The 15,914-nt window shown below is 39.6% G+C and overlaps 1 protein-coding gene across 1 annotated transcript in view; it reads left to right on the forward strand.

Moving 5' to 3' along the window:
- The window catches only part of BTRC (beta-transducin repeat containing E3 ubiquitin protein ligase), a gene marked incomplete at both ends in the record, with an annotated part of 197,982 nt that overhangs the window by 152,906 nt on the left and 29,162 nt on the right, over nucleotides 1-15,914 (forward strand). Inside the window, 2 exon segments of the mRNA XM_080694413.1 lie at nucleotides 5,437-5,668; nucleotides 10,657-10,843. Of these exon segments, the coding sequence (XP_080550539.1) occupies nucleotides 5,437-5,668; nucleotides 10,657-10,843 (419 nt within the window).

A 15,914-nucleotide genomic window follows, 5' to 3' on the forward strand; every position in this document is an offset into this window, starting at 1 on the left:
AATAAATGTATATTATAACCCTGACTTATCATTCTCAATGTGCCCTTTCTTCTTCTTCCTTCTTTCTTCTTCCTCTTTTGTGGGGGTAAAATAATCCTTTTTCTAAACATTTTCTAAAATTTTTTAATCCTTGCCATGATTACCCGGACACCTGGATTGTTGGTTTTCCTTCCTCTATTTGTGAAATTTTCTTGTTACCTCTTTGTTACTTCCCCAGCCTCTAGTCCATTCTCTGCGTGGCAGCTTGTATAAATATTTCTAAAGCACAAATTAGATGATGTCACATTAACTCCTTCAAACCTATAGGGGTTCTCCTTTATACCTCAAATGAAATTCAAATTCCCTACTTGGCACAAGAGTACCTCATTTGTCACCACTTTCCCCTTTTATAATTCACCCTGCCTCAGCCAAGCTGGCCTTCTATCTTTCTCTTAAACACACCTTTACAGTTCCTCCTCTTTCTGCCTGGAAGGCTCTTCCCTCAGGTCTTCACAAGTCTGACTCTCATCATGCAGACCGTAGCTCAGCTCTCACCCCCTTCAGTTATTTTCGACCACCCCAGTTAAAGTGGGGTGCACTATTCACTCCCCATTTATCTTGTGTTTTCTTACAGTCCATATTGGTTTCTAAAATTAACATATTCTTCTATGTACTACTCCACAGAGGAGACAAAAACCTGTATGCCTGTTCACTGCAGTTTCCCTAGCACCTAGTAAAGTGTCCAGCACAGAACGGTCACTCAGTAACTGTTAGTTGGCTAATTGATAATGCTCACGTTACAACCTTGAACACCACCACTTGTCCTATCCTCCTAGTGCACTCTCGTCCCCAGCACGATCCTTGCACTTTTTGTTTTTTGGGGTTTTTTTTAGTGGTATTGAGGAGTGAACCTTGAACCCAGGGACATTCAACCTCCAGATATACCCCAGCCCCTTTTCTTATTTGTTTTGTTTTGAAACTTGCTTGCTGAGGCTATCCTCGAACATACAATCCTCCCAAGTACTTGGCTCAGCCTCCCAAGTACTGGGATTACAGGTGTGCGTCACTACACTGGCCCCTTGCTCATTTTACTCCAAATCAGTTCATCATCTTAATAATTATATCCCCTTGGCTCTACCAGTGCTAGAGACTTTTCAAATCCAAATGGAATTCTTAGCTGTCCTTTATCATTTGCATCTTGCTAGTCCTTACAACTCCCATTCCAAATGGTATCCTATGTCCAGAATATTTTTCTTTTTCTATTTACCACACCCTTCCTTTTGGTTAAAACAAGTTTTTATGCAAACTGGAAATATCTGTCATTTCTCCACAAACTTCATAATCCATGATGTATTTTCCAGCCTATACATAATATAAGCAGCACACTTCATTCTACAAGTATGTATTTCCCCCTCCTTATAGATTCAGGCAAGTTCAAGATAATTTTGAAAGTGGTACCTGTGTTTTCAGAGGGAAATAGTACTGGCCTTTAGCCTTTGAGGACTAAGCTGTAGGACTGTCCTGTAAATCTCAGCCTCTCATATACTGGGATTACAGGCATCTGCCACCATGTCCAGCTCTATTTCCATCTTTTAAAAATCAGGATTTATAAGCCAGGCATGGTGGCGCACGCTTGTAATCTCCAGCATTCAGGAGGCTGAGACAGGAGGATTGCAGTTCACAGACAGCCTCAGCTACTTAGTGAGGCTCTCCACAACTTAGTGAGACCCTGTTTCAAAATAAAGAATCAGCCAGGCATGGTGGCGCACGCTTGTAATCCCTGCGCTTGGGAGGCGGAGACAGCCGCGCTGGTTTAAGAGACCCTGTTTCAAAAATATAAAAATAGGTCTGGGAGTGTAGCCCAGAGGTAGAAGGGCTTCCAAGAACCCCAGTACCACCAAAAAAAAAAAAAAAAGATAAATAAAAAAATAATTTAAAAAATAGGGCAGGGGGTGTAGCTCAAAGGTCGAATGCCCCTAGGTTCCATCCCTAGATCTAACATAACAGAGCTTATAGATAAACAAGATGAGTGGGGTTTGATTGTCGGGATGAGGAGTGGCATATGGTCACTTGTAAACCCACCTATTTGTTAGCTCTCTAAATCTTACTCCACATTTGATGAGTTTCCCTTGGTGGAGATGCAAACAAATAAACCTGCACAGAAAGCAGCCCCAAAGTCCCTAAAGGCTTGTGTCCAACAAGGTTCTTATTAATCATTTCTAGCCTGTATCATAGACAACAGTGACATTTATGCTACAAAAACTCCAACTCTGAACACTAGGGCTTGCTGTTTACAGGTGTCAGCTCATTCCCTGTAAGCAGAATGTCTTAATGCCGTTTTTGAACATGTACTTTCAGGCTGTGTATCAGGTACCACTTCTAAACAGGTCTGCATAGAGGATTTAGCATTAGAAAACAAAGCAAACCAGTGTCTTAAATAGTAGAAGCAGGTTATCCAAAATTGGTACCTTTTACAGCATATTCAGTATGTGTAGACAGGGATGAACTAGATAGTAACATGGGTCTCCTTGTCAAATTGGGGTTGCCTCAGACGAATATGCCAGAGATCCATGAAATTCCTTTGAAAGTACCTAGTTGTACTAACTTCTCGTTTTTCTCTATAGAAAAAACATACTTTCTTCAGAAGAGCAAAAGCTTCTGTTGATTTCTAAATCTCTGCCCTGTGTCCCCGAGCTTCAGACGTGTCTCCCTGTCTCCCTTTCTCATACCTATATCCAGTCTATCAGCAAGTTCATTTGCATCTGCCTCGTGAAATATTCCCACAATCCCAATTATTTCCCACCTAACTATTTCTCTGTGTAGCTGATAATCTCTTCCAAAAGATTCTCTCTTACATGGACTGTTGAAGTGGTCTCTTAATTCAGCTCCAATTTCCATTTCTGTCTTGTTTTCTACATGGCAGGGGTCCTCCTGTGCTTGTGTCATTCTCTTGCTTCTGAATGCTTCTCCCTGTGGCCTCTCTGTCTCTCTGGCTTCTATACCTCTCTCTGGAAGGATAGGCTGAGCTTCTTAGGTGATGGCCCTAGGCACTAAGAAGTAAGCAGAAGCTGTATAGCCTTAGAAGCCTCAGAATGTGACTGTCTTCATATTCTGTACTGTAACTCACAAACCAGACTCAAAGGATAGGGCATAAATTCTACTCTTGATGGGAGCAGCCACATTCACTTAGAGCATACATTCTCAAATTTTTGGCTTACTGCCCCCTTTTCTGAAAGAAAAAAAAAATCACTCAGGTTCCCCATGGCACTTCCAGCACCATCTTATTTAACACCTTGAATTACTTCCAAGGCTACTACCATCCCATTAGTCATTCCAGTGTGCTCCCCTTAGGGCAGTAGGACAGACTTTTGGACTCAATGATAGTGGGAGGGCTGGAATTATTTGGGGTCATGTTTGGAGATTAGTACCAACCACTCGAGTGACCCAAGTGATAAGGCTCAGACTGCTTCTCCAACCTTTCTTTTCCCTGCTCACTTGATTCCAGCCACACAAGAGCCTCTTACCAACCTTGAGTCTGACAGACAGACTGCCTTCCAGGACCTCTGCTTTCAAAATTCTTGTTGCCTAGACCATTCTTTCCCATGTCATAAAATGTCTAGTCCCCTCATTTGTTTTATGTCTCAGTTCAAATGTCACTGGTTTAAGAAAACTATCTCTAACTGGGTAGCTTAAATAACCATATCATTTTTAATTGAGGTATAACAAATGATCACAAACATAGTTAAAACAACACCTATTTATTAGCTTATAGTTTTGTAGGTGGGAAGTCTGGCCCAGCATGGCTGTGTTCTCTGCTCAGGGTATCACGAGTCTGAAATCAGTCAAGGGGTTGGCTGGGCTGAGTTCTCATCTGGAAGCTCTGGGGGAAGATCCTCTTCTCAGGTCATTCTTGTTGTTTGGCAGTGTCACTTCCTTGCCACTAGGACAGAAAACCTCATTTCCTCACTGGCTATCACCCTGGGGCTGTTCTCAACTGGAAGCTGTGGAAGCTGGCCACATTTACTTTCCACATTCCCTTCTGAGCGAGTTAGAGAAAAGTGCATTGAAGAGCCTCTTGTCGCAGAGCTTGGTGGCACATGCTTGTAATCCTAGTACTTGGGAGGCTGAAACAGGAGGGTCACAGGTTTGCAGCCAGCCTCAGCTACTTAGGCCCTCCGCAACTTAGTGAGGCCGTTTCAAAATAAATAATGAAAATGGGTCTAGGAGTGTAGCTCTGAGGTAGAATGCCCCCTGAGTTCAATCCCCAGTACTGGGGGCGGGGGGTGGGGGCTCTTATAAACTGGGTATGGTGACACACACCTTTAATCCCAGTACTTGGGATGCTGAGATAGGAGGATCACAGGTTTGAGGACAGTCTCAGCAAGTAGTAAGACTTAATGAACCTAGGGAGACCTGTTTCAAAATAAAAAATAATATGGTCTGGGGTGTAGCTCAGAGGTAGAATGCCCCTAGGTTCAATCCCCAGTGCCAAAAAAAAAAAAAAAAAAAAAAAAGCCTTATGTGATTAGGTTAGGTTCACATGAAAAATCTTACTATCTTAAGGTTAGTTTGGGTTTTTACTTTAATCACAGCAGTATCTACTATATTTCTGTTTGTATGTGTAACAGGGACCAAGAATGTAGGGGGGACCTGGTTGAAATTTTGCTCTTTATCAAAACTTACACTTTTTCTGCCTCTTTATCCTGATTTATTTTTCTTCACAAAGCTATCTACATCTTATTTTCTATTTATTTGCTTATGTTTTGATTGTATCTGCTAAGCTAGATATGTTCATGATGATAGAGACTGTCATTTTTGTTCATTGTTCATTGTATGTTGGTGCATTGTCCTAGCGCCAAGGACAGTGTTTGTCACAGTGTAAATGCTCAGTAAATACTACTGAATGAATCAATTAATAGAAAGGAATGTCACAGTGGTGCACATCTGTAATCCCAGTACTTGGGAGCCTAGAACCGGACTATTGAAGGTTCAAGGCCAACCTCAGCAACATAGCGAGAGGCTAGAGATGTGGCTCAGAGTAGAACACCCCTTTATGTTTTACATCATCCCCAATACCACCAAAAAAAAGTTATGAGCAAGTAATTGTCTAAATGTCCAATAACTGCTGTATATAAGAAAAAGCAAGTTTGCTTTTTTTGCTTGTTAGTAATAATACTGTGCTTTCAATTTTCATCTCTGTATTTCCCAAGAAGAAAATTGTCTTTCTCTGAACTTTCAGAAATGGATGTTTAGCCTTCCTGTGCCTGATTTACCATCATACTGTGGTATTTCTCTGGCTTTCCATGTAATTGTGGTCCACAAATGTCTAATACTACCAAAATAAGAGAGTGGTCTCAATCACAAAGACTAAGATAGCATGCCAGACCAGAAAATTATAGATATTTTTCTCATTTTCAATACTTACTGTTACATTTCTTTTAATTCTCTCTTATACAGACGAAACTCGCAAATGGCACTTCCAGCATGATTGTGCCCAAGCAACGGAAACTCTCCGCGAGCTATGAAAAAGAAAAGGAACTGTGTGTCAAATATTTTGAACAGTGGTCAGAGTCTGATCAAGTGGAATTTGTGGAACATCTTATATCCCAAATGTGTCATTACCAACATGGGCACATAAACTCATATCTGAAACCTATGTTGCAAAGAGATTTCATAACTGCTCTGCCAGGTATGTGTACATGCATTTGCAAATCATTAATGTGCTGTAGAACTGGAACCTTAGCCTAAAATACCTCTTTTTAAAGGAGGGGGGAAGAAGGAAAATCTCTAAAACACACAATGTACTTAAACATATCAAAGTCAACCACTAAGCCAAGCAAGGGAAGTAGGGATGGGGAGGGAATGGAGTGGGAATTGGGTTAAATCAGTGATGTGTGCATGTATGTACACACAAGTTTTTTACCCCAATATGATGTATGAATATAATGCACCAATAAAAAAATTTTTAAATAATAATAATAAAATACCTCTTTTAAAGCCTTCGTTGGCTTGATTTTTATAAGCTGAGTCCTTTAGTTGTACCTTCTTGGTAAAAATAAAAGAAAAATAAAACTCAAGAGAAAAAGATGCCTTTTTCCCCTTTCTTCTTATCTCATGTCCTTCCCTTCACTCCCTCTTTACCCATGTGTAAGTCCAGATAAAACTTTTTTGAGGTGTTATCTCACTTAAAGTGTGTCTCATAATGTGTTTTAGTTTCGAGATCTCTAAAGATCTCCAAAGCACTTATCAGCATGTACAAGGCTATGTGTTTGATCCCCAGCAACACAAGGAGAAAAAACAGTATGTTAATTTATGTTCTTGGATTTGGATTTCTGTATAATTTATCAACAGAATATTTAAATTTTAAGCTGGGCATGGTGGCACACACTTGTTTTCCAAGAATTTAGGAGTCTGAGAAAGGAGGATTGAGGTTTGCGGCCAGCCTCAGCTACTTAGGCCCTTTGCAACCAAGTGAGACCCTGTTTCAAAATAAAGAATAAAAAAAATAGGTCTGGGAGTGTAGCTCAAAGGTAGAATGCCCCTGGGTTCCATCCCCAGTACCCCCCCCCCACACACACAGAATTTTTAAATTTTAGGGATAAATAAGAAACAGTTTTTGAATATTGTAGAAACTAGGAGGAGCTGGAGATGTGACTAAGTGGTAGAGTGTCTGTCATATGCAAAGCCCTGGGTTTTTCCCCAGCATTGGGAAAAAAAAAAAATCTCTAGAAAGGATATCTCAGGAGCCTCATTATGATGTTAAATATATATATTTGTATTCCAAATAGAGTATTTAATATACTTTCATTTGGAGGGTTCTGTGTTGTTTTTTTTTTTTTTTTTTTTATTCTAGGAAGTTTAGAAAATACTAGAGGCCAGGCATGGTGGCACATGCTTGTAATCCCAGCATTTGGAAGCCTGAGACAGGAGGATCACAGGTTCACTGCCAGCCTCAGCTACTTAGTAAGGCCCTTTGGGACTCAGTGAGATCCTGTTTAAAAATAAAGAATAAAAAGCTGAGCGTGGTGGTGCACGCTTGTAATCCCAGTACATGAGAGGCTGAGACAGGAGGAACACACAGGTTCAAATCCAGCCTCAGCTACTTAGTGAGACCCTGTTTTAAAATAAAATATAAAATAGATTAGGGGCATAGCCTGGAGGTAGAGGCCACTGGGTTCCATCCCCAGGAAAATAAATAAATAAATAAATAAATAAATAAATAAATAAATAAATAGAATAAAAAAATAAGCCTTGGGATGTAGATAGCTCAAAGGCAGAATGGCCCTGGGTTCCATCCCCAGTACCGCCAAAAAAAAAAAAAAAGAGAGAGAGTATAAAATATAAAAATAAATTTACCAGAACTCCACCATGTAGAGAGAACTATAATATGCTATTATAGTATTTGGGCATGTGGCCTTGCTTTTCCCCCCATGTGTATATATTTCTATATTGCGCTATAAAGCTGAAATGACAAGTGTTTTTAACATTTCTGTGTGTGTATCTATGTGTGGTATTAAGAGATTGAACCCAAGGCATTCTATCTCTGAGCTATACCTCCAACCCTTTTTATGCTTTTATTTTGAAAACAGGATCTGGCTAGATATCACGGGTATGTACTACCATGCCTAGCTTTAAAACTCTTAATATATTCTCTTACCTGGATACAGTGGCATGCACCTGTAATCCCACTACATGGGAGGCCAAGACAGGAAAATCACAGGTTCATGGCCAAGTACACAAAAACTTAGTGAAATCTTATTTCAAGGCAAAAAAATAAAAAGGGCTAGAAGTATAGCTCAGAGGTAGGATGCCCCTGAGTTTAATCCCCAGTACCACTCCCCTACACACAAACGCATTTTCTCTTAATGTATTTTCATTAAGAAAAATACATAATGTATTTTTATAAATGCATAAGTGTAAAAATTTTATATAAAGTAAAATACATTTTATCAAAATATATTTATACATTTGTAAAAATACATGTGTATTTTCCTAAGTGTATGTTCTCTTAAAATAATTTCCTAAGTGTATGTTCTCCTGTCTCCGCCTCCCAAGCGTGGGGATTACAAGTGTGCGCCACCACGCCCGACAGTTCTTCATTTTCAAACAAGGTCTCACTAAGTTGCAGAGGGCCTCACTGAGTAGCTGACACTGGCCATGAACTTGTAATCCTCCTATCTCAACCTCCCAAAGTACTGGCATTACAAGCATGCATTACCAAGCCTGGCTCAGGAACACTTATTTATATGTTAAAAATAATCACTTTAAAACTAAATTTTACCTGTCTTCCCCCCCCCCCCCTTTACAGTACTATAGGCCTCACACATACTAGGCAAGCACTCTTTATCACTGAGCTACATACTGGTCCCCCTCACTCCCCCCTCCAGATAGAGCCTAAGTTGCCCAGGCTCACCTTGAACTTGAGATCTTCCTGCCTCAACCTCCCAAATCACTGGTATTACAGGCAATACCACCACTCCTGGCTTACTGTGTCTTTTGTTAAATAGAATGGGTTTTTGCCCCCTCATAATTCATTGCATTTTGCTTTAGCCATAGGCAAACAGTTTTCTTTGTACAATCTGAGTGTTCTATTATGTTCTCTCCAATCACTGAGGCTTACTACTATTTCAAGCTTATACCACTAAGAATTGAACAGGAGTTGATGAGACCTGTGTATTTTGCCTAATACTGGATCTTAGTGTTTATCTGCTGACCAGTCTGTGAGATATTAAATCATCAGTCTAATGTTTTACGGCCATTTAAACTTACAAACTTACACCATCTGGCTACATTCAGTAAACCAAACTACTTCCAAAAATGTCTGTAATCCATTAATGTAATGGTTTTATTTGGAGTGTTAGGTGAAATTACTTCCAAAGACTTATTATAGGTACATATTAAATGGTCAAAAGCAGTTTGATGGCAGCCATTAAAAACATAAGAGTGCCTTTTGGAAACTTGTAATGGTGTAGAAGATTTCAATATAGGATTCAGGAATTTGCCAGGTACAGGAAGTCTGAGGTCAGCCTGGGCAACTTAGCAAGACCCTGTCTCAAAATTTAAAAACAAAAAGGTTGAAGATATTATACTATATACATACCTCTGGGTCAATTTTTTTAAAAAGTATAGCCAGAAGTGGTGGCGCACGCTTGTAATCCCCACGCTTGGGAGGCAGAGACAGGATCACGCAGGTTTGAAGCCAGCCTCGCTGGCTTAAGAGACCTTGTTTCCAAATAAAAATATAAAATAGGTCTGGGAGTGCAGCCTGGAGAAGGGTTCCATCTCCAGTACCACCAAAAAAAAAAAAAAGTATATATGATTTAAGAATTCTATCATTACTGTATTTTGCATCAAAAACTAATTATTATATCTTTAATTAGCTTATAGTCATGTTCCTTTAATAAGAATGAGATGATGGATGCTTCCATCTGCTTATGCTTAAATATGAACATGTGATGCCAGTCAAACAAGATCCATTTAATGCTTTCTTTCTGAAGTCTGCTGAAAAAATGACTGATATCCATGCAGTTTTTATAATTAGAATAATGTTTAATAAACATATTTGGATTGTTGCTAGTGGCATCCAAGTGTGCTCTGTGATTGAGGGGAAAGGCACAAAATGAACTGTTGTACATAGTCTCTCCTTTTAAGTTTTTGCCTCCGAGACATCATTTAAAGGAATCCTTCCAATCTATTTAAGTCTTTAGAAAACATCTGATATGTAGCCTGTAAAGAAGAATAACTTTAAATGTTTTAGTCTCTTGTGAACTTAGGATAGCAGCCAAAAAGAGGTTTATTAATGCAATCATCCTATTTTTATAAAATCTTTTCCACTAAGGCTTCAGTATAGATTTAGATGGTAGAATACTTTATTTGGAAGTCCTCCAACTAACACAGCCCAAAAGCACTCACCACCATTTTCCTCTGCACGTCCAAAATATTCTCTGAATGCTAACCAAGCTTTCTATTGGCCTCAGATTTTTCTTTTCATTTTAGATCAACTTGTCATTTAGATTTTATACCAGTAGCTATATTCTCATACTATTCTTATAGTTTTTTTTAAATCTAAAATTAAATTCATCCTTGAACTTAAACATAGTTTTCTGTCTTTCCTTTCAGGATATTCCTGTACCCTTCTGTATTTTCTTCTTCTCTCCTTTCAGCATGTCCAAAATTCTATAACCCAGCACATTCTGACTTAGTGCCTCTCTCTCAGTACATTTAAAGGATATTTCTTTTACTGAATAGCTTTGGAACTGCAGCAGTAATAGAAACAGAATGAGAAATGGACCTAATATAGAGATTTGGGGGGGTCTGAATCACAGAGTTTGAGATGCCATCCATAGAACATCCCCTAGTGCTGAAATCCATATAGATAGATGTGAATTGTTTCCTGGAATCCTTTTTATTTTTAATGTCTTGGGGGTTTGCTGGTTGTTAGCTTTAACTTCCTTATCTAAAGGAAGATGGAAAATACCGTTCATTTCTGTAACCTTATGGAAAAATTATTGACGCTCATTTTACCCAAGCCTCTATTAGAAAAAGAAACTTGACTACACTAGGGACATTGTGCCTTTATAGCAGAGCAAGTGCTGTTATGTTTTAAAGGACCCTTTGTAAAAAAAAAAAAATCACAACCCCTTCTGTTGTTTTTCTTTGCCTCCTCCCCACCAAAAGCTCGAGGATTGGACCACATTGCTGAGAACATCCTGTCGTACTTGGATGCTAAATCACTGTGTGCTGCTGAGCTCGTATGCAAAGAATGGTACCGAGTGACCTCAGACGGGATGTTATGGAAGAAGCTCATCGAGAGAATGGTCAGGACAGATTCTCTGTGGAGAGGCCTAGCAGAACGAAGAGGGTGGTGAGCCTTTTACCTTTCTTCTTATTGCAGAGCTTCTGGGCCTGACCATCCAGAATCACTAGAAGATTGTTGGGGTCCAGTGAGACCACTTGTCATCATCTAATACAGTGCTTTTGCTGGTCTATAACTAAAAATGTGAGAGAGAATGTACTCAGCATTTTTTCTTCTGACTAGTCACTCATAAAATGAAATAATATTGTGTTAGTATTGCTTTGTTAAAAAAAAAAATGGAAAACTGACCACCTCTTTTTTAAAGTATACCACTCTCTGGGCAAGAATTGGTATTCTGAGCTGGCTGCTTGTAATCCCAGTACTTGAGAGGCTGAGACAGGAGGATCACAGGCTCACAGCCAGCCTCAGCTACTTAGTGAAACTCTATTTCATAATAAAGAACTAAAACTAAGACTGGGAGTGTAGGTTGGAGGTAGAATGTCCCTGGGTTCAATCCCTAGTACCACAGAAATAAAGGAAGGAAAGGAGGAAAAGGAGAAAGGAAGGGAAGGATTGGTATTCTGCAGAAGGGTTGGTGGATAATTTATAAGACAAGTATATGAGTTTAAATCACATAGAAACCAGCAGGTCCAGCTTTCCCATAAAATAACATAGGACGATGTTCTTTAGAAGATTTCTTACCTTTAGTCTGTGCCTCTGTGGGGTTTTTTGTTTGTTTGGTTGGTCTTTGTGATACTGGGGATTGAACCCACTGGTATTCTACCTCTGAGCTGTACCCCCAGTCCTATTTTTTTATTCTTTATTTTGAAACAGGGTCTTATTAATTTGTGGATGGCCTCACTAATTAGCTGAGACTGGCTTTACCTATGATACTCCTGTCTCGGCCTCTAAAACACTGGGGATGGAACCCAGGGGCATTCTACCTCTGGCACCTCCAGCCCTAGTTTTTATTCTCTTTGGAAACAGGGTCTCACTAAGTTGTGAAGGGCATTACTAAATAGCTTAGGCTTGCCACAAACCATGACCCTCTGGTCTCAGCCTCCCAAATGCTGGGATTACAAGCGTGCACCACCATGCCTGGCTCAAGAATACTTTTAAAAGATAAATGTTTGACTGGGCATGGTGGCGCACGCTTGTAATCCCAGCATTCGGGAGGCTGAGACCTTGAGGATCGCGGTTCACGGACAGCCTCAGCTACTTAGTGAGGCCCTCTGCAACTCAGTGAGACCAGGTTTCAAAATAAAGAATAAAAAATAGGGCAGGGGGTGTAGCTCGGAGGTAAAATGCCCCTGGGTTCCATCCCCAGACCCGCAAAAATAAATAAATAAATAAATAAATAAATAAATAAATAAATAAATAAATAAATAAATAAATAAAAGATAAATATTTGGCCTGTTGTTGTGGCACATGCTTGTAATCCCAGCACTTGGGAGGCTGAGACAGGAGGATCGCCACAGGTTTGAAGCCAGCCTCAGCTACTTAGTGAAGCTCTCAGTAACTTAATGAGACCCTTTTTCCAAATAAAATATAAAATAGGTCTGGGAATATGGCCTAGAGGTAGAAAAGCCCCTGGGTTCTACCCCCAGTACCACAAAAAAAAAAAGATAAATATTGTATGAATCAGCATTCCTAATATAAAATTATAATCCCTTTCATAAAAATATAGTGTTAACTCCCTTTCTTTTTATGTGTCTTTGAAGTTTATTAACATGTAATAAATACAGATACTTCTAAATGATATATACCAAGTGCTTCAGAGATTTCTATCATTCTGCCAATTGGAAAGAATTTAATTTTTCTCTCAAGTTCAATTAAAAGAACCAAATACAATTCTTTGACCATGCAATAATTGTGTAAATAGAAGAATATTGTTATTTCTTCTCCACAAATATATTTTTCTTATTCTCCCTTATTCTATCATATAGAGAAACAATAACTTTGCTTTTTATAACTTAATACTTTGGAAATAAACTCTCAAAGCAAAACATAGGTAGTTGTATGATATCCAGAGGCCATCATTTTGCTAAGAATGCCAGGATCCGCTTTAGAAACAGACAATTGCTTATATGGGAAAATCTAGGGCAGCTGGGAAGAATACTCTGTCCCTCAGGAAGAAGTTCTCCCCCAAGTCTCCGAATCTGAAATTTCAGTGGGAGCGCTTCACTCCGTTAGCTATAAAAAGTTTTGGTTCCCTGTTAAAATATACTTTGTTCTAGCCGGGCGTGGTGGCACACTCATAATCGCAGCACTTGGGAGACTGGGACAGGAGGATCGCACAGCTTTCAAGCCAGCCTCAGCTACTTAGTTAGGACTTCGGCAACTTAGTGAGATGCTGTTTCCAAATAAAATATAAAATAGATCTTGGAGTGTCGCCCAGAGGTAGAAGGCCCCTGGGTTTCATCTCTAGTACTACTGTGTGTGTGTGTGTGTGTGTGTGTGTGTGTGTGTGTGTGTGTGTGTGTGTGTGTGTGTATTCTTCTACTTCCAGGCTATATCCCAAGCCCTATTTTTTAGTCTTTATTTTGAAACAGGGTCTCACTGAATTGTAAAGGGCCTCACTAAGTAATAGCTGAGGCTGTCCTCAAATCACAGATGGGTCTTCCTGTCTCAGCCTCCCAAATGCTGTGATTGCAAGTGTGCACCACCACACACCATATATATATACACACACACACACACACACACACACATACATACATATATACATATACATATATGTATATATAAAATATACTTAGACACACACACCACACACTTTGTTCCCATCTGGGCTGTAAATGGCAGTAAACCGATCAGAAATTTAAAGGGCACTAAATCCTTTTTAGAAAAGAAGGGAGAACAGGAAGTAAATGGACAGTTTTTGACAGATGGGTGTGAAAATGCCAAAGGCAAAAGTAAGACTTTTTAGAGCCGGGCATGGTGGTGCACACTTGTAATCCCCGCGCTTAGGAGGCTGAGACAGGAGGATCACAGGTTCGAAGCCAGCCTCAGCTACTTAGTGAGGCTCTCAGCAACTTAGTGAGACCCTGTTTCCAAATAAAATATAAAAAAGGTCTGGGAGTATAGCCCGGAGGTAGAAAACCTCTGAGTTCCACCCCCAGTACCACCAAAAAAGTAAATAAATAAGACTTTTTATATTTGTTTTAAAAGAACTGACAAAATGAACAATACTTGAAAAGATGATTCCCCCACCCCTTTTTTGGTGATGGTGATACTGGAGATTGAACCCAGGGAATTCTACCTCAGAGCTATACCCCAGCCCTATTTTTTTTTTTAAAACAGGATCTTGCTAAGTTACTGAGACTGTCTTTGAACCTGTGATCCTCCTGTCTCAGGCTCCCAAGTACTGAGATTACAGTAGTTTACTACACACTCAGCTATTTTTTGGCCTTTCAAAATATTTTATAAGCCAGATGTGGTGGCACATGCTTGTAATCCCAGCATTTGGGAGGCTGAGACAGGAGGATCGTGGTTTGTGGACAGCCTTAGCTACTTAGTAAAGCCCTTTGCAACTCAGTGAGACCCTGTTTCAAAATGAAGAATAAAAAATAGGGAAGGGGGTATAGCTCAGAGGTCGAATGCTCCTGGGTTCCATCCCCAGACCCGCAAAAAAAAAAAAAAAATTTATAAAGCCAGGCATAGTAGCCTATACCTGTTACCTGTTATCCCAGCTGTTCAGGAACCAGAGGCAGGATGATTATAAGTTAGTGATCTAGTGATCACAAGTTAGAGAACTTAGTGTGACCCTATCTCAAAATAAAAATACTAAACAGAGCACAGTTTTACACACCTAGTACATGGAGGCTAAGACAGGAAGATCAGAGGTTCAAGGACAGCCTCAGCAACTTAGCTTGACCCTCAACAACTTAGGGAGGCCCTCTTTCAAAATAAAAAATAAAAAGGGTCGGGGCTATAACTGGAGGTAGAATGCCCTTGGATTCAATCCCCAATATTTAAAAAAAATTAAAAATAAAATAACCAGGCATGGGGGTGCATCTTGTAATGCCAGCATTTGGGAGGCTGAGACCGTAGGATCGCAGTTTGCAGATAGCCTCAGCTACTTAGCAAGGTCCATTGCAACTCAGTGAGACCCTGTTTCAAAATTAAGAGGACTAAAAAAAATTGGGCTGAGGTGTAGCTCAGAGTTACAATGCCCCTGGGTTCCATCCCCAGTACTGCAAAAAAATAAAAATAAAAATTATTTAATTAATTAGATGGAAGTATTAGAAAGGGCTGGGTATGACATTCAGTAGTAGAGCACTTGCCCAGTATGTGCAAGGCCCTGGGTTCAATCACCAGAACCACAATAAATAAATAAGAGGGTATGTACAGATATAGCTGAGAAATAATCCAGGATACAGCACTAATTACCACTCTTTTTCCTATCTCTTCAACCAAAGAAACCAAAGATACTCTTTGGAGTATCTTTCAGTAAGCTTGATGCTACATGCCTGAAACCCCAGGATTGGGAAGCTGAGACAGGAGTATTACAGATTTGAAGCCAGCCTCAGCTACTTAGCAAGACCCTATTTCAAAATAAAAGTAAAATAGGGCTGAGGATGTAGCTCAGGAGTAGAATGTTCCTGGGTTCAATTCCTAGCACCACCACAAAAAAAGAAAGAAAGGGGAAAGAGGAGAGAAAGGAAGGAAGCCCTTCACAGTTCTGCCTGCAGTTTGTCGTCTTTGGCCATATTTATACCCTTAAGTTGCTATAGACCTAAGCCATTCCAAATACTTTTCCACCCCAGGGAGGCCTCCTACAGTATTTCCTTGTGTTAGTTGTTTCCCCTTTTAGAAAAAAAAATTATGATCAGTTTCTCATTTTCTTTTTTTTTAATTTCTCTTACCAAGCCTACTATGTCAGTGAAGTCTTTTTGCATTATATCTTTCCCCATATACTATCTTTGAAAGTGTCTCCCATTTCTTCCAACCAAAAATAAACAAGTAAATACAGTTTTCCAATAAAACTTTGAGTCTCTAAGATTTAACTTCCATTTTGCTATCGTATTTTATATCTAGATGGATTTGACAGTTGGCCCCTAGGGCATGAACTCTGCCATTTTCTCTCTTGAATAATCCTGAGTGTGCTCTCTCTTAAAAGTATAATAAAAACCATTTG

This window comes from Muscardinus avellanarius (assembly GCF_963383645.1).
Source record: "Muscardinus avellanarius genome assembly, chromosome: 4".
In the NCBI taxonomy this organism is placed as follows: Eukaryota; Metazoa; Chordata; class Mammalia; order Rodentia; family Gliridae; genus Muscardinus; species Muscardinus avellanarius.